This window comes from Manis javanica, chromosome 10 (genome assembly GCF_040802235.1).
Source record: "Manis javanica isolate MJ-LG chromosome 10, MJ_LKY, whole genome shotgun sequence".
Classification (NCBI taxonomy): domain Eukaryota; kingdom Metazoa; phylum Chordata; class Mammalia; order Pholidota; family Manidae; genus Manis; species Manis javanica.
Window position 1 is genome coordinate 51,639,282 of NC_133165.1, and position 24,088 is coordinate 51,663,369.

The window sequence follows — 24,088 nt, forward strand, 5'->3', positions numbered from 1 at the left end:
ATGTGGTACATATACACAATGGAATATTATTCAGCCATAAGAAAACAAATCCTACCATTTGCAACAACATGGATGGCGCTAGAGGGTATTATGCTCAGTGAAATAAGCCAGGTGGAGAAAGACAAGTACCAAATGATTTCACTCATCTGTGGAGCATAAGAACAAAGCAAAAACTAAAGGAACAAAACAGCAGCAGACTCACAGAACCCAAGAATGGACTAACAGTTGACAAAGGGAAAGGGACTCGGGAAGGTGGGTGGGAAGGGAGAAGGGGAATAAGGGGCATTATTACCATCAACACACATAACGTAGGGGAGTGCAAGGGGAGGGCAGTATAGAGCAGAGAAGACAAGTAGTGACTCTATAGCATCTTACTACTCTGATGGACAGTGACTGTAATGGGGTATGTCATGGGAACTTGATAATGGGGGGAATCTAGCAACCACAATGTTGCTCATGTAATTGTATACTAATGATACCAAATAAATAAATAAAAGTATTTTATCTATAGAAAGGAGTTACTATATCAAGAGTCATTGTTAGCCAAACCATTAAGGCAATTCTGTAAATGACTCACTCCTGCTTGGTATATCAATCAGAATGTGGTAGGTCAAGGGTGTTAGAACAGAGACCGGAAAACGGAGGCAGGAAAAAGGATCTTTGGTAAACAAGTCTTTGATAATGCTGAGCAGGTACAGTAGAGATATCTTAGAAAATTCTAAAAGATTTATAATGAGGGCTGTCATGGAAAACTGATTAGCATAATGACATTTTAGACCATTTTTGAATAGTAGAATAAAAAGCAACACCAACCATTCAGCTGCATTTTCTTTTCAATCTACGTTTTTAAAAAACTAAAACCTCCTCCAAAACAATGCTCTAACTTCAAGGGGTTAACACTACTTCTTTGTTACTTCAAATAAGTAGGACATAAGGGCTTCAAAATGGCCTTGTAGTACTGAAATTGTGACTGCAATGATCATTTCAGATTTAGCTCAAACTACAAAGAAGATTCTACTGTCAGGATAAAAATGTCATCTATTTCCATTTTCAAAACCAAAATGAACAATTAAAAGGGACTATTAATACCTTAGCCAAACAGCCAACTTAAATTCATAAATTACCAAAATACAAATTATATCCTTGATTTTAAAACACAAAAAAACAAAAATCTTAGGCCCATCTACAACGATGTAAAAGCCAAACATCATTAGCATTGTTTTAATCTAGAATCACCTCACAAAACCATTTGAGAATTACTTGCAGATAGGCAATTCCCATGTTCATAATTTTGAAAGACAGAAATACCTGCTCATAACAGAAAATGATGGCCTTAATCCTGCACTTAAAACCATACCTACAGAAGTCTAACTTCATCTTTACTTCTTTCTTATGATTTGTACTTGTACACTCAGTGCCACTGATGAAGACAGATTAGCTCCATCTGCATATTAGCCCAGGAATCCTAACTAGTTGTTAGAATTTTCCTATTCTTATGAGAAAAATGAAAGAAGTGTTTGTCCAAAGTCCCACTATAAATCACTGGCAGAACAGAAATTACAACTTGGAAATTCTCCTAGTATGTTGTTCAGGTCATTTGTTCTCTCCTTATCAGCTAAGAGAACCGGACATCAGTCTTTGAGCAACTGCTTCTACAGCGGTGGACTGACGGTGAATGGTAATCTGCCCTTCAGTCTCCAGTATCTTTTATTTAAAAAAAAAAAAGAAAGTATATTATGAGAAAAAGAATTCTTAACTACAGTATTTTATTTTCAAGAAACATCCCAAACCTACAGATAATGGATAAAGTCAAGCACTTTTCAAATTTACATTAAAGTTCTTTTTTCTCTACTGTCAAAAATGTATATACAATTCCTGTCTGATTACTTACATGTGAATTGTCTGTGAGGATTTAATTCTAAAACCCATCTCCATTACCACTTGGCACATTATCACACACTTCTTTCCTCTACCATCTACTAACCGCCAGTACTAACGTCCAACACTAACTTTTGGTCAAGCAGACTGAGGAAGGTAAACATACTGCCAAAAACTTTTCCTGTGAATGAACAGTTTTTTTGTTTATTGCCATTTGCATTTGTGATATTGTTCATTAATATACACAACCAAAATTAATTATATAATCCTTTCCTGTCTCAATGGCTTTTCCAAAACTGTATTTCTAACCCTAGAAGCATGGCATCTGTTCAGGGATTATTTTCAAGGAAATGAGACAAGTAACAGTTTACCTTTAAAGAGGATTTAAAATACATTTTCCTTAGAGAAGTAACAAAGCAACCAGTATTTTGATGAATTCTAAATAAAAACAAAAAACACCAACAATATAAAGATAAGTAATTACTTTGTTTTAAAACTCAAAGCCACATCCTTAAATTTTATAATCCAGTTTTCTGGCAAAAACAATGATATCTTGGCAATATTGAGGAAAATCCAGGCTGTTTTCTGTTTATTGATTTGTTTCACAAATGACACCCAGAACCTTTATTAAAAAGCCAGTTTTTTATGATCCCAGATATTGAAGACAAAAAATAGCCACTTACCAAAAAGAAACCAGAACAATATGGAATTAAGCTAAAAGTTTGCCCTGCCATGATGGGTTGGATGAACCCTAAACTTACTAAGATCCTACTTACTCATTAAAATGTCAAACAGTGCCAAAAGCTGCCACTTTTATGACTGTCTGTTTATTTCATGCTAATAATATTATGGAGGTGGTGTCAAATTCTCTATTTGAGAATTGTACTCAAATTCTCTATTTATGTCAAACTGCAAAAACATATTACCATATATGTTATGTATTAGGAAAAAAATTAAACTGAGTACTTTTTATATGGTGGTTAAGTTCCCTAGGTTACACAGCACATAAATTTTAGATGTACTGAATGGCTAATTCAAGTATCTGAATTGTCACTGAAAACTCCACCTAAGGCTTTTACTCTCAAAGACTTTAATGTCAAGCAAGGAAGGAAAGGGGCAGGAGTGGGAGGGAGAGGAAAGAAGGCATGCGTCAAACACCTTCCACCCTGTACCCACTTTCAATCACAGATTTTTTTTAAGTGGGCAGGAGAGAGTCAGATTAGGAATGCAGCCTGATTTAAGCCATTGTTATACCAGGTGAGAGCATTCCAAGTCTTGAAATGGTGAATAGACTTCTAACTGAAGAAATACGTTTAAAACCTCACCACAAAGGCCCACCAGGATCTAAGCTGAGGCAGACTGCTGGAGCTAAGGGGGATCTGGCAAATCACTGCTCAACCTCACACGGATGTCTCTGATAACATCCTTAACAGCTACTTTCTTAAACCCTGAAGAGTGACCAGGACTTAGGCGCTCCAGCTGTTAGGAAGATCCAGCTCCCTTACCTTGAACTCAACTTCTGAGGCCTAACTGTGCCTGATTATACCAGAAACTACACTTTCTCCTTCCTCCACTTAACGTGCCATTAAATATTTACTTACTGTAATCTTCCCTCTGCCCCCTTCTTACTTGGCCTTCTCTTCCCCAGGCTAAAAATGTTCAGGTTTCACACAGGTTCAGTCCAGTCCTGTTCATAGAGCTATGCTAATGCTCTGTGTCTAGGGTTAGTCTGTATAAGAAGAAACTTCAGTGGATAGGAAAGTGAGTGCCTAATTCCTTCTCCTTTCTTTCTTAAACTAAGCCTGGCTTCCAAAATATCAGAGAAGAAGGCAGGCTGTATCCCCATATCCCCCATTCTATACTCCGCACCCTCTTCACCCACCCAAGAGAACCCAAAGTGCCTAACGAATAGCATTGTTCCTAAGTCTCTCAAACAGGAGATGGCCTTAAGACCAAGATATGACATTTCATACTCATTAGGATGGCTATTATAAAACAACAGAAACTAACACGTATTGGTGATGATGGAGGAAAAGTAGAACCCTTGTGCCTTGCCAGTGGGATGTAAAATGGTGGGGATGCACAGGAAAATGGTATGACAATTCCTCAAGAAATAAACACATATCAGCAGTTCCAATTCTGCGTATATGCCCAAAAGAAGTGAAAGCAGCAGCTCACACAGGTATTTGTACACACATTCACAGCAGGGTTCGTTATTCACAACAGGAAGAGGTGGAAGCAACACAAGCATCTACTGACTGATGAACGGATAGACAAACTGTGCTACGAATATACACAAAGGAATATTATTCAGCCTTAATAAGGAAGACTCTGACACATACTATAACAAGAATGGACTTTAAAGGCATTGTTAAGTGAAATAAGCCAGTCACAAAAAGATAAATATGTATGAGTCCTCTTATTTGAAGTTTTCGGGTAGTCAAATTTATAGAGGCAAAAAACAGAAGAGTGGTTGTCAGGAGCTTAAGGGAGGGAGGAATGGGGAATTAGTGTTTAAGGGGTACATTCCGGAAAATGAAAAGGTTCTGGAGATGGACAGTGGTCATGGTCACAAAGCAGCATGAACTTAATACTACTGAACTGTACACTTAAAAATAACTAAATGGTAAATTCTATGTTATGTATTTTTACCACAGTAAAAACATTTTTTTTATAAAAAAGAGAAAAAAAAACGAAACAAAAATAAAAACAAGATTTGAAAATGCCAGAATCCAACTAGGGAACAAGTCTCTACCTCTGGTCTCCCTTTCCCGAGTTCTCTCTCACCAACCCTTTTTCTCCTTATAGTGCCAAGTCCTCTAGTCCAGCAAAACACTGCCAGGGAAAGATGATTTCTCTCAATATCCACTTACCCGTAACATGGGAAGTTTTACTTTAACTTCTAATCATGGAAAATTGTTTCTGGCTCATCTCTTAAATAATATACTTTCAGGAAGAAATACATCAAAAACCAAGAAATATATCCCAAACCATGTCTAAAAATTGTACCTGTATTTCTTCTTTTGAAGCTGCCATATCATAGTTTCAGACAGCTCAGTGGCATAAATTTCTTCAAAATGAGGGCTCATGATTTTCGTGACTTCTCCATCTCCAGCACCTAAATCAAGAAGTCTATGGGTTTTCCAGTCTGGATTGATTTTAAGCAGTCTCTGAAATTGATCTGGTGAAAACACAAACATTGAGCCTCTTCCTAGCAGCCTGGAAAGAAAAGGGACAAAAATGGCAGTGTCTATACAAACTCAGCACACACATACACCCACAACACACACACAGTGAGTGCAAAACCTCAGCACAGCCTTTTGAACTTATAAAATGTTTATTTTACATGATTAAACATACATTATCATTCATATGATTTATATGATTAAAAAGTCAAGTTAGTAAAATAAGAAAATATCTCCAGATACCATCATTTGTCTCTGAGGTTGCAAATAATACTCCAAAAAGAGTGGGCAGAGGAGAGGAATAAAAGGTGGAAAGGAAGAAGGATGAGAGGGGAAGAGAAGGGAAGAAGAAACGAATTTAGAAATTTAAAGATGAATGTGAAGAGTTTATGTCAAAGTATGAAGGAGAGATGGAAAAAAGTAACAGAAAAGACGTTTATCAGTTAAAAGACATTACAGGCCAACAGAATCAGACCATGTTAGCCAAGAAACTAAGCAGAAAAATCAAGCAGAAAAAACGCCCATTACGAAACTAAACAATGGGTAAGGAAAAAATAGCTTTAGTATAATAGATTTTTAAGAGACACTAGAGGAAAGAGTGTTCTTTGTGATACCAGTTAATTCGCATTAAAAAAGTAGATTTATATTTGTGTCCTTTTCTGTGTGATACAACTGGATGAATCCTATTTACTTCTAAAGATCCTAAAAAACATTCAAAACCATAGTAATGCTTTAAAAAAGAGACTGAGAGGAGGAAAAATGGAGATCAAAGAGAACCCTCAGAATAGCAGCTATAAATCAAACCGAGTCTCAGGGAAGCATCATCCTGGGAAATAAAATGCACTTACTTCTTAGAACTTGCTGTGCAGACCTCCAGTCCTGGTTTGTCTAGGGCCGGGACTCTCAAACTCCGTTAGGCAGCAGAACCCTTTCTCTAAATGAAGTGGAACTCATGAACAACACAGAACAGTAAACAGGGGAGCTGCTGCCCAAAGGAGGCTGAGAGCCCAGCCTGGAGCTGCAGCTGCGCTGCCAGGCCTTTCTTTGCAGCCTGAGGCAGCTCCCGAGGCACTCTGCTCTTCAGACAGTGGAAGAAAACCACTGGTCTGGGAAATGGCTGGGAGCGCTGTACTGCCACTTTCCAGAAATAATGGGAAGGTAACAATGTGTTTGTTATACAGGCTGGGAAGATGCATGCATCTTGGTGCTCCTGGGAAAACCAGTTTCAGGAAAAAATTAAAATCAAGGTGTTCATATAACAAACTCCCCCTACCCTTTTTCCATTAAGGTCTTAGGAGACCTTAAGCAAATCTAATTAATGTACTTACAGTAAATCTTTTGCCCCAGAGAAATGCTAAAAAGCCAGGGGTGGAGTGGGAGACCTCAGAGACTGCTCAACACAATGTCACCCACCTCAACAGCTGCTTAGCAGAGAACACCATATCCACTGAAAGTTGTTTTTAATCCTCAGTGGTTCCTATCTTGTAGTAGAAAAACATGCTGCAGAAGGCAAATCTCAAAAAAAAGGGGATTTTACTTATGGAAATAGCTATACAAAACTTCACACAGGAGCCAGAGTCAGAGAGAAAGAGGTTACAGGCAGCATGGCTCGGGGATGCACATTTCAAATGTTGGCGCTAACTTGCCACAGTGCTTACTTGATCAAAATTAAGTTGCAAAATAGTTATTTGCCTTAAACTTTCCCAGTTAGAAAATAACATGCTTTCCAAGACATCTCTTTGGGATATAAGGAATCTTGACATAATTATCATAAAATTCTAGAGCTAGAGGTCATAGCTCAGGAGGTCATCTAACTAGTGTACATCTAAAGATACCAGGGAGAGAAGCACTGTCCTATTTCCAAAGATCATAAGCAATGGAGGCTCCACAAAAAGATTTAAACTAATAAAAAATAAATCAAAATCCATCAAACCCAGTGCTTCTCATCCAGGATCGATTTTGCCCTCTAGGAGGCACTGGCAATAGGTGGGAGACTTTGGGGTGGTCACAATGGCTTGGTGGTGTTACTGTCACTTAGTGGGTAAGGCCAGGAGACTTAGACTCCCTGCAGTGCATGGGGATGTCCCACACAGTGAAGAATTACCCACTCAAAATACCAAGACACTGACCCAATACAAGGTTTCCAGCAAACACATACCAGGGAGAGGTACACCTCTCTAATTCATCTTTAAATTCCAAAGTTAGAGATGTCCATATGTGAGGGTTTCTTTTAGTGCTTAATAACCATCCTAGTTTATCTGGCCACAATCTAAGTTCTCCGTAGATTTAGAGCTTATGGTGTAGGTAAGCCCCCTTATAAGTATCTTCCTTATAATATAAACCCTGAAAACAGTTACAAAGTCTCTCCTTACTTGGCCTTCCCCTTTCCAATATAAAGGAGATCTGATAAGTTCAAGAAGGCACCACAGTAATTGTTTCTGTAAGAGACAACCATTCAAGGTAGTCATCCACCACTGCAATGGCTGGAAAGCACCAATGGTCTTACAATTAAGTTTTCAGGTGAGAATAAGACACAGGGCAAGAGATGTTTTTGGGTATGGGGAGGGCAGGTTAGGGTAAAAAAAAGGAGAAAGAAGCCCAAGAGCTGTAGGTAAGTAAATTCAAAAGGGATGTAGTAATTGTAGAGCCTCTCTGACCAAACTGTGAAATTCCACAGCAGGAAATTCTAACTAAGGTACAATGAGAAGAGGCAGAGAGGACATGGTTCAGTTTAAAAATCTCCCAAAATTATATGTAAAGTATTGATTATAAATACTATATAAAGGGAGAATTCCTACCATTTATTGTTTTCAAAGAGGCGCAGAACCCCGGAAAGGATAAAAATCACTGCTACAGTGACTTGTCTGCCTTTCAGAGAAAAAGTAAGTGGTATAAAAGAGAAATTCAGAGCAGCCTACTTTAGAAACAAAATGTTAGAACGAACTGTATAAACTCAACTACCAATATAAAAATAACAACCATTTGTGGAGGCAAATTTAGGGCATTTTTCCTATAAACAATGATAAGAAATGTTGAGCAAAGGTTCACAGTGCCAGAAAATATATCTAAGGGCCAGATGATAGAATGGGGATCCAGACATTCAGGAGAAGCTGGCTCCAAACCACCATGGAAAAAAAAGTAGGTCCACCCCACAGTTTTAAGTGGTCCAACACAGCTTTGTAAGCACCAAGCCATGGTGTTTTTCTCTTTGGCATTCAGGATTCTTGGGCCTTGGGAATATTTGAAAATTTGACCAAGAAAGGATAAAAAACATTCCTAAAGCTTTTTCCATATGGATTTCTATCACAGAACCACTCTAAGGAGAGAATTCCACAATAAGTTTACAAAGTTCTGGTGAGCCTAGACATTATGTAAGAACAAATACCAGAACCTTTACTCAAAATAAGACATTGCCCACTGTTGGGTTAATTAACAGATCACCCAGAAAACTTTCCCCTGGGAAGTACGCTTAAAGCAAACATCTTACTCTTCAGCTTATGTTAAAGGTTTGGTCCCAAGCCTCTTGCTACTCCCTATGCCACGATTAACAGCATCCTAGGCATCACCAGGGAGCTTGTTAAAAATGCAGAATCACAGGCTCTGGCCCTACTGACTCAGAATCTGCATTTTAACCAGATCCCCAGGTGATTTCCGTGCACACAAAAGCTGGGAAGCACTGCTCCAGGTACTCCCACAATAGAAATATAGACTAACAGGGCTATTTATCAATTTATGGGAATTTAAGAAGCTTAACTGCAGAAGGCTGAGACACTGGACCTACTGCCAAGGATTCTGACTAGTAGAGGTGTTGTAGCTGAGTTGTAGCTGAGGTGGTCAACATTTGAACAAGGTAATTTCTCTTTTTCATCTTCTTTTTCTAAACCCAAGGATAAAAATATATATACAAGATCCACTTACCCATTGATAGATGTTCTAGACATAAACAGGCTAAAAACAGATGACACAAAAGAGTGATATAATTGGATGAATAGCCAGCCCGATTTCTCAATGCTGTTGTTTAAGAAGATCTGTGTTCCTTGATCAAGGTAACTCTGAACAAAGACAGCCTGGAGTGATTCACATAATTTCTCTCTGTTGCACACATACCACTAAAAAAACAAAAAGAACAAAAATGAAAACCCACAACTCAAGTGTCATCTAAGATGTCCAAAAAACAAAAAACAGAAGACTAAATCAAATCTAAGATTTCCAAATACTATCCTCATGGCACATTGAGGATAATCAGCATCTCTTATACCCTTATGACCTATAAAGCGTAAAATAGTTCTTCATAATTCCTCATTTAATTCTCATAACCCTCAGGGAAGGTAGAGAGAAAAGGAAAGGTGAAGAGGTCTGTGGGTTATGCAGCTTGCAGATAGCAGAGCCAGGCCACAGTTCAGCTGTCTAAGTCCTGGCCCAAAACTCCAATCACTAGACCCCCTAAGCCCCGAGATCTGGGAAAGCTCTGCTGGCCTCTGAGATTCAACATAAGAAGTCAATAACCAGTATTACTAACCTCATTTTTAGATAACAAAATAGTCATATAATGCAATGACTTAACTCAAAACCACCAAGCAAATCGATGGCAGAGTAGCAGCAGAATTTAACACTCCAATGACCAGACTGAGCTGCCTTTCTCCTTGTAGGCTACAGAGACAGACCTTTAGAAATATTCGAGTGTGCTTTACCAGGTCATATAACATTCTCACAGAGGAAAATGGGCTTCCGAAAGATGAAGAAGTTACTTAAGGTCACGCTGCAATCAATGACAAGACCGAAGTAGTAACATGTCAAGCACAGATTTCCAGGAATAGGCTCTAACCACAGTGCTCTTTTTAGAAAAAATTCAAGAACCTCAACTGTGGGTGAAATTTCATCTTCCATAATAAATGCTTTCCATTTTCTCATTTAGTGTACTCAAGAAGAGGGAAAATAAGATTTGGGAGCATTAACTTTTTACAGTCAGCCTCACAATCAAGTCCTGGCTCTGCCATTCCTAGGAGAGCTCAGACAAGTCACTTAATCTGAGCCTCTGTTCACCAGCACACTAGAGATGTCACTGCTATCTGTCCTGGTAAGGAACTGAGAGAATTAAACAAGATAATGTAGGCAAATCCTTGATATAGTACCAGACACACAGGAGAATCCTATAATAATATTAGCAATGAGATTCCTCTAACATGACCTGATAAATAAAGAGTAAGCCCATCAACTATACAGATGAAACTGCAGAATAGAGGAGTTACTATCAATCCATTATCTGCTAAGAAAAAAATCCAATTTTGCCAATAACGAGTCTATTGACCAAAAGTAACTTGCTTCCCCCTGACAAACATGACCATTTATCAGCAGCAAGTGTCCTGTAACAGCTTTTGCACAATGAGTGGGCCAACTTTACAATCACCCTAGGCTTGCTAAATGCTGAACGAAATCTTGAGTAACATTCCTGACCATAACACCAGGAGGAACCAGTTATAAACCAATACAAACAAGCAAACAGGCCCATTAAAATTTCAAAGATTAGCTTAGCACTTTATAAACCTTGTACCCAAACTAGATTTCCCACTGTTGCCTGCTTTGTGTTAATTTACCATATAAACATTGTTACCAAAACTGCTTGGACTGAAAAACTATTCTTATTTTCCCCACTCTGGAGGATAAGCTATGAAGCTTTTACATGCACTGCCTAAACTGTTTTTCTTTGGTCTGAAAATGTCCTCGCTTAATCATTAACTGATTCTTAATACTCACTGTGCCTGAAGTTATGCCCCAGTGCAAGTCATAAAACATTTTTTTATTATACTCATGACCTAGTGCACATTCTGAACTCTGTAATGACTGAAGCCACTCTGACTTTTATTTTTTATTCTCTGAAAAGACTAATCAAGATGACAGCCATCCCCTTGGTAATGGGCAATCAAATCAGGTACATTCTTTTAAATGTGGACAAGAAGTCATTCAAGTGAAACAGAGGAGCTAAGAATTCCTTGGCATCCGCTGGTCAATGGACAACTAGAACAACAATGGACTCTGACTTCGAGAACTAAGTAAGAATTGGCACCATTAATTGCAAATATTGCTTTCAAGTGCAAAAAGGAAAATTCAAGTTTTTAACAGCATGTCTCTCAATTCATCAACATTAACACATATGGTTGAAGCTTTACTGCTACACAAGGCTTTCAGAAAAAAAAATGCCTATTGAACAAAATGTGCTATGAAATGAAAAGGAGTGAAGTCCTTCTTTATAAAGATAAAGGTTGAAACCCATGTTCCTCCTGACCATTTGCATGATACAAACATCAACTTCATAGCAGCTTTATTCATAATCACCAAAACGTGGAAACAACCCAAATGTCCATCAACTGATGAATGGGTATACAAGATGTGATGGAACCTTAAAATAGAACACATATTATTTAACCATTAAAACAAATGAAGTTTTGACTCAGACATAACATGGATGAACTATGAAAACATTATGCTAAGTGAAATAAGCCAGTTACAAAAAGCCACAGTCATTTACAAGAATTTTCCAAAACAAGCTGATCCAGAGACAGAAAGTAGATTGTGGTTGCCAAGGATTTGCGGGAGGGGGCAATGGAGCATCTCTCTTAATGGTTACGGGGTTTCTTTTTAGAGTGATGAAAATATTCTTAAATTAGAGAGTGGTAATGGTTGCACAACCCTGTGAATATAATATACTAAAAACCACTGAATTGCACACTTTAAATGGATAAATTTTATGGTATGTGAATTATATTACAATAAAGCTGTAATTTTTCTAAACACGCACACACACACACACACACACACACACACCTAAAAAAATAGAGGTGGTATTTTAATTTCCCAGAAATCAAAAGTCTTTGAAATTTTAAGTGATGAAGCAAACCCCTTTAAAGGCAAATCTGATCATGTCACCATGCTTTGCATAAGTCTTAGGATAATACCCAAAATGCTCAATATGGCTTTGAAGGCCCTACACGATTCGTCCACTCTGCATCCACAGCCTCACCTCAGACACTCTCTACCAACCGTAACACAGGCCACTCACTGTTATAACACTGCACCCTTTCTCTTTCTGGAAGGCTCTTTTTCCATAGCTCTCTCATCACATTTGTTCTGTCCTCTACAGTTTCTACCACCTAACCTGCTCCCTCTCACCTGGTTAATTCAACCTAACCCTAAATATTTCTTCAAGTGTGTTTTCCTTGAACTTGCAGACTAGGTTTGTCCCCCAACCCTGTTCGAATACCCTCTCATACATCCCACATGTCTCCTCAGTAACATTTATGGCCACTGAGTTGAGTAACAGTAGGTACATAATTGCAAGTGCAGGGTCTATCCTCTCAGGTAGACAGAAAGTTATCATAACGGTGGGGATAATGACTGACTTCCATGCCTAGCACAGATATAGAACAATCCATGTTTGTCACATGAATTATTGTAAAAATCACATGCAGTCTAACAGATAAAATTTGGAGTTTCTAGCAAATTTCTGAAGGGAACACAAAGATATCCACAGAGATGGCTGTCACTGGGTTTGTCTATTTCTAAAACTCCACAGTCTTTGCAAGGCCTTGCTGAAACTCTCAGTGGTGCAACAGTGATTATAGGTACCCAGCCACCACAAGGTTACGTTACCACAAGCAAGCACCAAAGAAAGACACTGACTGAGCACCTACCTTCCCCCAGGCACCCGGCCAAGTGCTTCACATTTCATTTGCCACCTCACAACTTCTGAATAAATGGGAAGCCTGGGGTGTCTAAGCACTTCTAGCTGATTTGAGTTCCTGTCCTAGGTGCAGGTTGTTTTATAAAAGTTTCTTTCAAAGAAGCTTCCCTTCACTTCACTCTACTCAGTGTTTCTGTCTTTTGGAAAGAAAAGATTCACTTTTGGAAAAGAAAGCAGGACTATTCTGCCCAATTAAACTGGACTGGATGTGTTCAGAGAAAAGATAATCTGATGTAGATAGCAACTGAATTACTATAGGCCAGGGTTTCTCAACTTGAGTACCAACACTGGAGCTGGGTAACTGTCCGGGGCACACACCGTAGGATGTTTAGCGGCCTCCCTGGCCTCTACCCACCAGATGTCAGTAGCAGTACCCCCAGCCGTGACACCCCCGAAACAACCCGGACATGCATAATATCCCCTGGGGAGCAAAACTGCCACTGCTTGAGAACCCCTATGTGGTATATGCAGAAAACTTTACTAGTATTTCCGAACAATCCCAGTTTAACAGTGGTCTAGGGAAAATCAAAGATGGACTCACTGGTCTCCATCTTTATACTTGAGGAAGGAAAAAATTACACTCCAGAGGAAGGAAAAAAATCAGAAATCAAGGCAAACAAGTAATGGGATTATAATACTGGCCAGGATGTCAGGCCTTAAATAGGCAGTCACCTTGCTCTTAAAATGAGATGCTGATAGAAAAATCAATGCAAGAACCCCTGCAACCATTTGTCCCCCCTGGTGTTACCTCTCTCCCAACAATGCAGCTTAAATGAAAAGCTATAATGAGCTCATAGCACTGGGTAGACTGTCTGTAGGCGCCCATGCACTTTCAAGCAGGTCTTTGAATGTGTGCTCCTCAAAGATAACAGAGACAAAGGTGCCACAACAAGAACAAAGTATCATGCCTATTACACGTTCACATGGGAAGGACTGTGTGCCAGCCCTACTGTAGGGCTGGACTCCTCAGCTAGAGACCTCAGTGTGTAAAAAAGTGTGGTCGTAGCATCTTCCTTTAAAGCTCACTTGAATTTTCTTTAATCTAATTAAGTAAGGAAGTCTTTAAAATAGCAAATTTTAATCAAACTAGTTATGCCACACAGTCACCTGCTGATACAAACTCCCATACCTTGCCCTATGCATCTCTTCCAGTTGGCTGAGTTATATCCTTTGTAATAAACCAGTAAACACAAGTAAAGTGTTTTCTTAAGCCCTGTTGAATCATTCCAGCAAATTATCTAACCTAAGGGGGGCTGCTGTGAGAACCCCAGAATTTGTAACTCAGCATAGGTGGTCTGCGGACCTGCCCCTGCAGCTGGTATCTCGATTGTGAATGCAATCTTGTAGGTTGGAGCCTTTAAACCTTTGGACTGACATTAACTCTGGGTAGTGAGAAAATAGAACTGACTTGTAGGGCACCCAGTTGGTGTCAGAGAATTGGCTGGTGTCAGAAAAAAGACACCATAGGTAAGCACTTTTTTACAATGTTAAATGTGACCAAAGCATGCACACACTGGAGGAAGGCCAGAACTTTGAGCAGTTGTCCCATCCTTGTGTAACTCACAAACTGCAAAAACTCCAACTAGTGCTTTTGCACCCAGTAACAGAGCTCCAGTGCCTGTGCAGAGGTCCACTAGGTGGGGGCAGTTTCCTATTAAGAAGGCAGCCTATTTTCACAGCCCCTCAGTCAACACAAAGTGTCCTAGAAAGGACATCGTGAAACACAGCAGAAAAAAGCCTGGGTCTTGAAACCAAACAGAGCTGGGTTCAAAATCTGCCATCTATTAACTGGGCTCTTGGGCAAATTTCCTCTCTTACCCTCAATCTTTTATCTGTAAAATGGGATGTACCACCTACCTCCAAGAGTTGTCAGGAGGATTAAAGGGGATAATATATTTCAAGTGCCTGGACACAGTGGAAACACCGTTAACTTGATTTCCTTCCCCTTGCCATCCAAGATCCACAAAGGACAGAGAAATGAAGTTCAAGGGAATACCTAAATAACCACGCTGTAGGTCTGAGCACCTGGCCATCTCAAAAGAAATATGTAAACCAAAGACCTGTGGCATTTAGGACCACTCAGAACAATCAGAAAGGCTCCAGTGATGGGGTCCATGAACACGGAATCTTTTCTACTATAGAGGGTGGTGAGACCAAACACTGATCTTGACAGCTAAGGATTCAAAAATTCCATTCTAAGTTCTGCCATGCAATTTGATCAGTCGGAAGTAGGGCGGGGATATAGGACAGGCATGATGATTAACTTTTCCTGCCTACGATTAAAAATGCTGTGATATAAATAGTATAGTAAGAACAGGAGGGACTCCATCTTAAGGCTAAGATCCCATTTTTAAAAAGGAAGGGAGTTAGGAGGCAAGATTCCTAACATACTTTATGGGAACGAGCCAATAACCAACCCTATCTTAAGGCAGGGCAAGCAGTCCTAAATGACATGTCCTTACTGCATGAGGGCAACCACTATCCTGGAGAAGAACAGGCCTAAGAATTCCTTGTGTTAAGTTCATCTTACAGAATATCTAGAGGACTGACTGTGGATGATGACACAATGTCTCTTACCTGAGAGAGACATCATGAGACCATACGTCAAGCCTACACCCCCGGCCCACTACCCTCCCACCGCCCTTTGACCCATTCCTGAAAGCCTTAAAAGAATCCCAGCTTTTAAGTGCGACTACTCTCTGAGGTTGCCCCTTTCTTCAAATGCGTACTTTTTGCCTTAAATAAGGCCTTCTCAGGTCTTAACTTTTTACATTTTGTCTCTGTACTCTTCCAGTGGTAAGTGTCTTTGTTACTTCACTGTTTCATTCTATTTTGTAGACTTATACACTAATCTATTACTCTGTTCTACTTCATACAAGTAGAGAAGGGCTACTGAGATCTCTGATGTGGGCCTGCAAGTTCCCATCACCTGGGTGACCGAGACAGGATTGCACCTGTACATTCATGCTCTTTAGTAACCTGCATGAAAGTATTTCTTTTCCTTTGGCAAGTTCTCAGAACATAATCTCACTCCATCCAGTGCTCTACGGCTCCTCCAAATCCTGGAGTGGTAGGGGCTCACTTCACATGCCATCAGATTCAAGTGTCACCCTGGATGCCAGATGACCCTGGCTTTAGGAGTTGGCAAGGGATCTGCACTATGCTGAAAAGGAGTTCAATGAGCTTACCTTTACTCCCTTTGCTCAAGGAAGCTCTCTGCTGCCTGCACGGCTGCTGCATTCACCACTACTCTCGCTTTAATGAATTCCTTCCTAACCTACACTTGTCTGACCTGTTTGAGAATTCCTTCTCATTCAAAGTCCAGAACTTTCCCTGTCCAGGTTGAGGTTTCACCTAATGCACAGGGAGAGACCTCCCCGGATGCAGCTCCTGACAAGTCCACAGACTTAATCCTTAACACCTTCTTGCATCTAACCACAGTACAGAAAATATTCAAACCATTATTTTTCTACAAATAATATAAGCATAAACCAACAACCTCTTTATGTGAGATCCACTATGATTTAATAAATTATTGGCAAACTTCATTTTAAATACTCACCACTAGTATTTTATAATCCTAAAGTTTTAACAAAGATTCTAAATAACAGTCTTTTACTGGAAGTTACCAGGGTTCCCTAGGGCAACTTCAAAGGGAAACATAAAGGCCTGTGGTATATCCAGCCAAAGAGAGAGATTCTAGTGTTCCATGAAACTGAAGCAAACACTTGTTTAGGGTTTCAACACAGGTCATAAGGAAGGAAAGAAACCCTTTCAAAATCTCTTTGTTATTCAGCTGCAAAGGCCTCCAGACTCAGGAAGGCAGACTCAGTTCAGAGGAGGACACGAATCCATCAGTGTCCATCTGCCTAGCTGGCGGACTCACCCTGAGCACTGTTAACTCATGCAAGTCCACCTCCACAAGGTGAATGGGGAATGACGGAACAGGAGACCAAATGTGTCCTTTAGCATGACCTCTGACCTCTGGCTGAGATGTCCAAGTATTTTTTCATTTGGTTGGGGAAAAAAAAAAGATGTATCTTTTCAATTACATCTAAAATCCACATAAGCTGTGGCATAGCACAGTTCTGAGCTTACATAAGAAGGTAAAAGAATGTCAGATACTGAAATTTTAACTTACACTTACTAATTTCAGGTGTTGAATCTTATCTGTGCTTTTAAAAAACCTTGCAGGATCACCTGGAGAAATTGTGCTGGCAAGGTTCCAGGGAGTTCTGCAACAATTCTTTTTTCATACCATCAATTGAGAAGCTGTTGAATGACTGTTACTATCAAGAACCTAGTTAGTGGGGCCTAAAAGTCCTTTCACGTTCCAATAGCTCTATAATGATTGCATTTGAACTTTAAGTATGAGGTGCAATGCATTGAAAAGACTAGATCCAAAGTTTCTGTTGTTTTCCTTTGAAAAGTGACATCTATTTTCTCACTACCTGGCCTTATTTCTTCCCAATGAGCCAATTACCCACACTTTGCAACATGGATTAAGAATGTGCTGCGGATTAAGGAAGCTGGAAATCTCTGTGGGGAAAACCCTTTTCTGTAAAGGGCCAGATAATAAATATTTTACATTTAGCAGGTCATAAAGTAGCAATTATGCAACTCTGCCATTGTAGTCTGGAAGCACCCACAGACAATAGGTAAATTGTTGTGGCTCTGTTCCAACAAAAGTTTCTCTGTGGACATTGAAATTTCCTATAAGAAATTTTCACATTATAAAATACTATATATTATTTGCAACCATTTAAAAATGTAAAACTCTTCTTAATTCCCAGGCTATAAAAAAGAGTCAATGTACCCAATGTGGCCCCCAAAATAGATCCCTGCTCTAAGAGTGGCCCTTCTTGCATCCTGCTTGCCCAGAGTGAAACATAGTACCAGTTTTCAAACTAGCTCACCAAACCAAATTATTAAAATGACGCTATGACTATAGTTTCAGAGCTGGTTCAGCTAAAAAAAAAAAAGCCTTGCATTGCCAGGCCATAGTAACTAAATAGGAATTTTTAATGAATAAACATTGCCCAAGATCTCTCTTTTAACCACAGAATCTTCCACCGTCATTTCTTAAAAAAATAACCGTAAGGAAAACTTGTACTAAGTATGGTTCAATCAAATCCATAACCCTAGTTTCATGCAACTCCAAAAGAACCAGATGTGGCTGGTTATGGAACCCACACACCAAAATGAATACCAGAAGACTGTATATAAAACTATGAATTTGAAGGAGGCAAAAATAAATTCTTTCACAAGCAACACAGTTTATAAGGCAAACCCAGGATCCTGGAATATAAAGCAGATTAACAAATCATCAACTCGGCCACTTGACAGAGAGGACAGTCTCATTCACTTTATCTCACTGTGGTTCCTATGCAAACACTGCTTTTGTTCACTTTAATATTTCTTCATGGACAATATTTTCATAATGTCTATCATCTCAAAATGTCTGGATTGATTGATTATTCAAAGGAAAAAGCCAAACTCCCTCTAAATATTCAGAAAGCATCAGATCAATTAGCTTCACTTTGGAGAAATTAGCTGCCAAGTTGTCAGTTAAAACACACACACATGCATACACACCCTTGAGTGCCTCAAAAGCAGAACCAAGCAGAATCAAAACCACTTGCTTTCCTTAGAACTTGACAGATTCAGCTTTACAAAGATATGCAAGTAGAAAGTATCCTTGGTTAGTAGATATTCTGGGACAAAGTCTACAGCTATAATTCTACGTAGGCGCCATGAAAACCGAATTTCTTGAACAGTTTTTCAACTTTTAAAACACGTCCACTTCTTTTATAAGCATTGAAAACATATCAAGTGTGCTACTGTAGAGGTAATCACAAGTGTTATAATAAACACCTACAGCTAAGAGACTCAAGCTGTAATTCCATGTCAGTGGAAGTAAACCTCCTTTTTATCCTATCCAAAAGCTTATCTCTACCAACTGTTGAAACTGATTATTTCGAATTCACTGTTCTACAGCATTATCCACGTTCCATAGGGATATGTAACCTTTTCGTAAATGTACATTATTGCTACAGCTTTAAAGCTGTTTCTCTAAGAATGACTAACTAGTATGAGTTATTAATGCATAGCAAAGAATGTGATTTTACAACTCCAGAACACCGACCGACTTCATGTACAAGCCTAATAATATCCTAGGAGCGACTGCTTAACAAACTGCAACAGCTGTGGAATTACACAAAAATTTATGGAAACTTATGATTTACTTTAAAAGGAATAAAAGGGCAAGTATAAATATTTGCTAAATAAAAACTAAATGCTACTTTTCTGAATGAACCGTTGTATCTCCTTATATAATTACTTTCATTAAAACAGATGGAATCAACCTGGTGTAAAACACCTGGCATAATAAAAATATGTAATATAGGAAAAATGAGAAATGTGAAAATGATGAGAAACAAGAAGGGGAGTAATTAGTTTCTACTCTCTGGAAAGACAAAATGGACTATAAATGTTAGCTGTTATAAGCCAACACGTTGGCAGAGTTCAAAAGCCTCTTCACGAATGCAGTATTAACTGCAAGTTACATTGTGAACATGAAATACCTTCCTCTTCATTCTACAGCTAACCTACACCCACAAAACTAAGCTCACGAAAAGACTACTTAAACGGGTCACATCACGTCGCTCGTGATTCACAACTATACAACTCCTAAAAGAATTCACTCCTGCCCAATTATGTTTCCAAAACCCTTCAAGTTATCATATCTTTCTGGTCAGATACGAACACCAAAGTTTAGAGACCTCTCTTGTGCAGGAGGGAAAGCTTCGATAAGATGGGTGTGAGGACCTGTCAAACAAATTTTTTTAAGTGCCTAGGGAAAATGTCACCAGAGTAAGCCCTGAGTTACATGGCTTACGATGCACGGTTAAATTTCTTTATGACTCTTTGTATGTTCAGATTCAATCAAAAAAAAAAAAGGGACGGGCTTTACTATTTTTCTCAGGGCAGAGAGGGGGGAGTGATGCAGGTTGTCTGGGTAATGTGTTTGGTCTAGTCTTTTATATCTCAGGCCGCGGTGCCAGAGGGGTGCCGTCGCCACGCGCTGGCCCCGAAGTTCCTCCGTCCTGCCGTCCGGAGCTGACGCCGCGGGGGGCGAAGCGTCTGCAGTCACGGCCTAGGACCCGGGAACAATGCGGAGCTCCGGGGCGCCCACGCTCGGGCCCGGGGAGGGGGAAGGGGAGACCGTTCTCTGCCCGCGTCGGGGAACAAAAGCCGCCGCGGGGCCCGGGCTGGGCTCCCGGGGTCTCGGGGCCGGCGCCCGGCGCGGGAGACGCAGGGAAAACTTTCTGAGGGGCCGGGGCGGTGGGGCCAGGGCCCGGGGGCGCTCTCGCCGCAAAGTCCCGCACAATAGCCGGGCCGAGCGCGGGAAGGCGGGCCGCCACGCCCCCGCCCCCGCCCGCCGGGCCGGACCGTACCTGGTGGTTCTCCTTCCTGCCGCCCGCGGCCGCCGCTGGCCCGCCTGGGCCGCTCGTCATGTTCACGTACAGGGAGCGGGTGAGCGGGCTCCGCAGTGTCCACATCCTCCGCGCCAGCCACACGGACGCCAGGCTCAGGCACAGCCAGCCCGCCAACAGTCTCATCGGGGGCCGCGGCCGCTCGCTCCGATCACCGCCGACGCAGGGGCGAAGAGGGGGAGGCGCCGCCGCCTCCGGCCGCCGCGGCCGCCGCCCGAGCTCGAGCCATCGCGGCCAACTTGCCCATCCAGCCCCGTCAGGGCCGAGGCAAGGGGTGGGGAAGAGCGGGCGGCGCACCGCCTTCCCGCCTCTGCCTTCCTTTCCGCCCCCGGAACCCCGCCGCCGCGGGCGTCAGTTTCCACCCGGAGCACTTAAGGGTGGCTGGGACGCGTTCTCTCCGGGCGCGCTCCCTCCACCGTGTGAGCGGGCCCCTGGGAGGGCGGACGAAGGGAGCGCGCATGCGCTGGGAGCGCGTCCCCGCCTCAGGTTGCAACTGTGCGTAATGGCGGAAGGGATTTTATTAATTTTTTTACGGCAGGGGAGATCACTTCTGAAGCCTCCGGGTCCCTTCAAAGTGGTGCCTTTAGCGTTTCTGGTCTCTCCTCGCCTTAGTCGTTGCCTCTGGGCCCCTCATCCTGACCCCCAGCGGGCTTTCACCTGGTTGGGCAGATTGACCCCTGTGGGTGAGGAGAGGCAGTCTTAACCCTTCCGCACGCCCAGCCACTCATAACGAGTCCTTGCTAGAGACTAACGCTGACGGGGGCTTAACTGCCACTGGGTCAGCTGCACAGCTTCCCATTTACATGTGGAACTGACGAGCCAGACCCCCCACACACACCCTAAGGCCTCCACCCAGTTTGGCAGGAGCCGCAAAGCAGACAGGAATCTATAGGGGGAAAGGCTGTTCCCCGGCCTCTCCCTTCCTCCCCACCGCGTTCCCCAAGTTGCTGCCTACATGTTTCTAAGAGGCATCAGCTGAAAGCTCTGCCTGTGTTGGAAGCCACTGCAGCTGGCGCACCTGCACGAATTGTTTTGCTGTATTGACGACCCTGCCGAAGAACAAAGATCCCGAATTAGAGTCCCTTGCTGCTTGTTTCCTTGAGCGAACATACGGAAGTTGGAACCAACACCCTCAAAGCGAACTGAGCGCTGGGAACAGTATTTACCGGGATGTTGCTTTGATCATTTATAGCGCGGGGAGACCTAGCAGTGTTCAAAACCGAAGGGTTACTCTGTGTTCCTGTGTCTGACGTTCTTCCTGCTGCTACCCAAGCTGCGACTAAGGAGTAACATGTTTTCATGAGTTCTCTAGCTTTAACACCTTCCAGGGTTTGTTTAGAGAATGCCTTTAATTTAACTGCACTAGAAATGATGTAAATATATCTTAGTTCAAGAGAAATACGCCTATCCGTTAGCTCCAATATTGCACTTCAGCGATTGTCATTTATGAAACAGAGGTGTGGTGATCCACTGATGAGGAACAAAAGCATTCCTTAACACAAACATTTTCATTAGCTTCTAAGAATCTCAGCCTAGCACCTTTCGCTGACAGGGACATCTGTTGCCTAATGTGACTAGGGTGTAACAACAAAAAAGGGTGGGGCGGGGAGAGGGGTGGATACTTTGAGTTCTCTCCAGTTGATTCCCTGACTGCTTCCTGCCAAAACCCCAAAGACTGAACTTTACTAAAGCTAGTTCAAGCCACTAATGGTCTTGGCCAAAATCATGAAAAAGGAGCTATATTAGCAAGTCTACATATAGCATGTTTGTTTACCATGTCACCTCTCCCTCCTGTCTCTTGGGATCTGTGTCAGATAAAGCAGGTCTGGGCCAAAAGAAAGCCTTCATCTTCTTAAGGGGTATGGGTTGGTGAGGGAGGTGAAAGCAGCAAGAAGATACAAAATGATGTATTTAATTTCTGCAAACAAAGGCGACATAAAGGCGACAAAAAGATATGACCCCCCCCCCAGCTATAGAGTAAACCTGCTCTGAGACTGCAAAATGTGTCAGATGAATAAGAAGAAACTAGATGGCTGCTGAAGTCTGAAGAATTGGGAGTCAATTAACTCACCAAGCGTAGCATCTAAAAGAAGCAGATTTCTGCTTTATACCTGAGCAGCTGGCCTGGAAAAATAAATCCTACACTTAAAATACTCTATGATCATCACAGAATACTCAAATACATGTTATTTATACTTAGCAAGCACAGGAAGAAATCAAAGCACAGCGTGGCTAAATGATTTGCCTAAAGGTAGCAGAGCAAATTCAATAGCAGACCTTTTCATAGAACCTGGTATCCCAGCTCGTGGTCCTTCGATCCATCTAAGAAGCCTTGCTGTCTCTCTCTTCTCAGAGAGCCTTCTGAATTACAAATGAGGAGGAAGGAAAACAGCAAGAGTAAATACACTAAGCAGAAGTTCAGGTTGCCCTCGGGGACTGCCCTCTTTCTTCATCTACTAGAATGTCACTACTATATATTAAAACTTCTCTTATCCATAATGGAGAGAGGAAGAGGCACAGATAACACAAGAAGCCCAATATGATGAGCCCATATCCTTTCTAACGTGGCTTTGAAATGCAGGCTGTCATATTCAAAAGACACAAAATGACACCCTCTGTGTTCTTCTCACTGCCCTCTGACCAGGAGCTCAGGTGTGTTTAGCTTGGGTCAGAACTCTGGGGAAAGGTCCAAAATCTTGACTGGATCACATTTCTATCTAGAACTTTAAATCAAGGGCACTTTTTGTTGAAACTGCTCTTATCAGCCACAAATTGCAGCATTTTTATATTCTCTTTTCAATTACAAAGTGTAAGGGCAAGACTTGTACTGTTCACCATGTAAGAACTTATTCACTGTAAGAATTCGTTCACCATGTAAGAACTTGTTCGTTATGCTTCAGAAGATTGGAGACTGACGAGAATTAGGCTTGAGATGGATTAATGATTGCGCATTGAGCATTGACCCCCCCTATACAGAATTTTATTGTTGTTAACAACCATTTGATCAATAAATATGAGAGATGCCCTCTCAAAAAAATATATATTAAATCTACATACAGTAATTTCAAATTGCAAAAAAAAAAAAAATGTGTAAGGGCAAGAGAACCCAGCGACTTGGATCTGTAGGGAGCACAAAATGCGCCAGTCACTGATGGTCATCATCTTCATCTTTAGATTATGGTCTAAAAGGAACTCATATAATCACATATTTATATGGACTTGGATTTTTTTTATGCTTCTTCAATGTTTTGTAGAGTGTCAGAAAGGTGCAAGCTTCCCCCAATATATTTAGTGAATGTGCCCTGTCGTTATTAAGCAATGAATGCCTCTAAAAAAATAAAATGAGTAAATAAATTGTATCCCACAATTTTTTAAATTACTAAGTGTAGTGAATTTTTATCTGATTTTTATATCTTGGTTGATATGCAATGGTTGATATTCAGTCATATGCAATGACATCACTATGGTCCCTGATTGGTAAATTCTAAACTAAAATGGAACTGCAAAGATGTTAAAAATATTTGGCAACATGAAGTAGCAGAATTGAACCAGGGGTCAGGAGACCTATAAAACAAAGAACTCTGGAACGTTCAAATCTAATATCACCAAATCAGGCAGCAAACTCAAGTCATCTGTGTGTCAAGGATGCCTGTCTTCTTTGTAGGAAAGCCTTTCCCCCTCTGATACATAAAACTCTTCCCAGCCAGCTCATCTGTACGCCTCTGTGCCAGTTACAGCATGTCACCTACTTAGAGCCTTCCAAACCCACAGCTTTCCTCCCATGGTAATTC

General features: G+C 41.1%; 1 protein-coding gene across 3 annotated transcripts in view; it reads right to left on the minus strand.

Moving 5' to 3' along the window:
• Positions 1 to 22,634, minus strand: part of LOC108388632 (protein-L-histidine N-pros-methyltransferase) — a 42,951-nt gene extending 20,317 nt beyond the window's left edge. The window contains exons 1-3 of one of the 3 annotated variants that reach the window (XM_073215424.1): positions 22,575 to 22,634; positions 8,982 to 9,172; positions 4,888 to 5,097 (exon numbers count right to left, since the gene is read on the minus strand). In XM_073215424.1, coding sequence (XP_073071525.1) covers positions 4,888 to 5,097; positions 8,982 to 9,172; positions 22,575 to 22,619 — 446 coding nt within the window. In that variant the 5' untranslated portion in view covers positions 22,620 to 22,634. Of the gene's footprint in view, positions 1 to 4,887; positions 5,098 to 8,981; positions 9,173 to 20,258; positions 20,708 to 22,574 lie in introns of those variants that run through there. The other 2 variants (XM_073215423.1, XM_073215422.1) reach the window with 2 other exon arrangements.
• Positions 22,635 to 24,088: the final 1,454 nt, after the last annotated feature.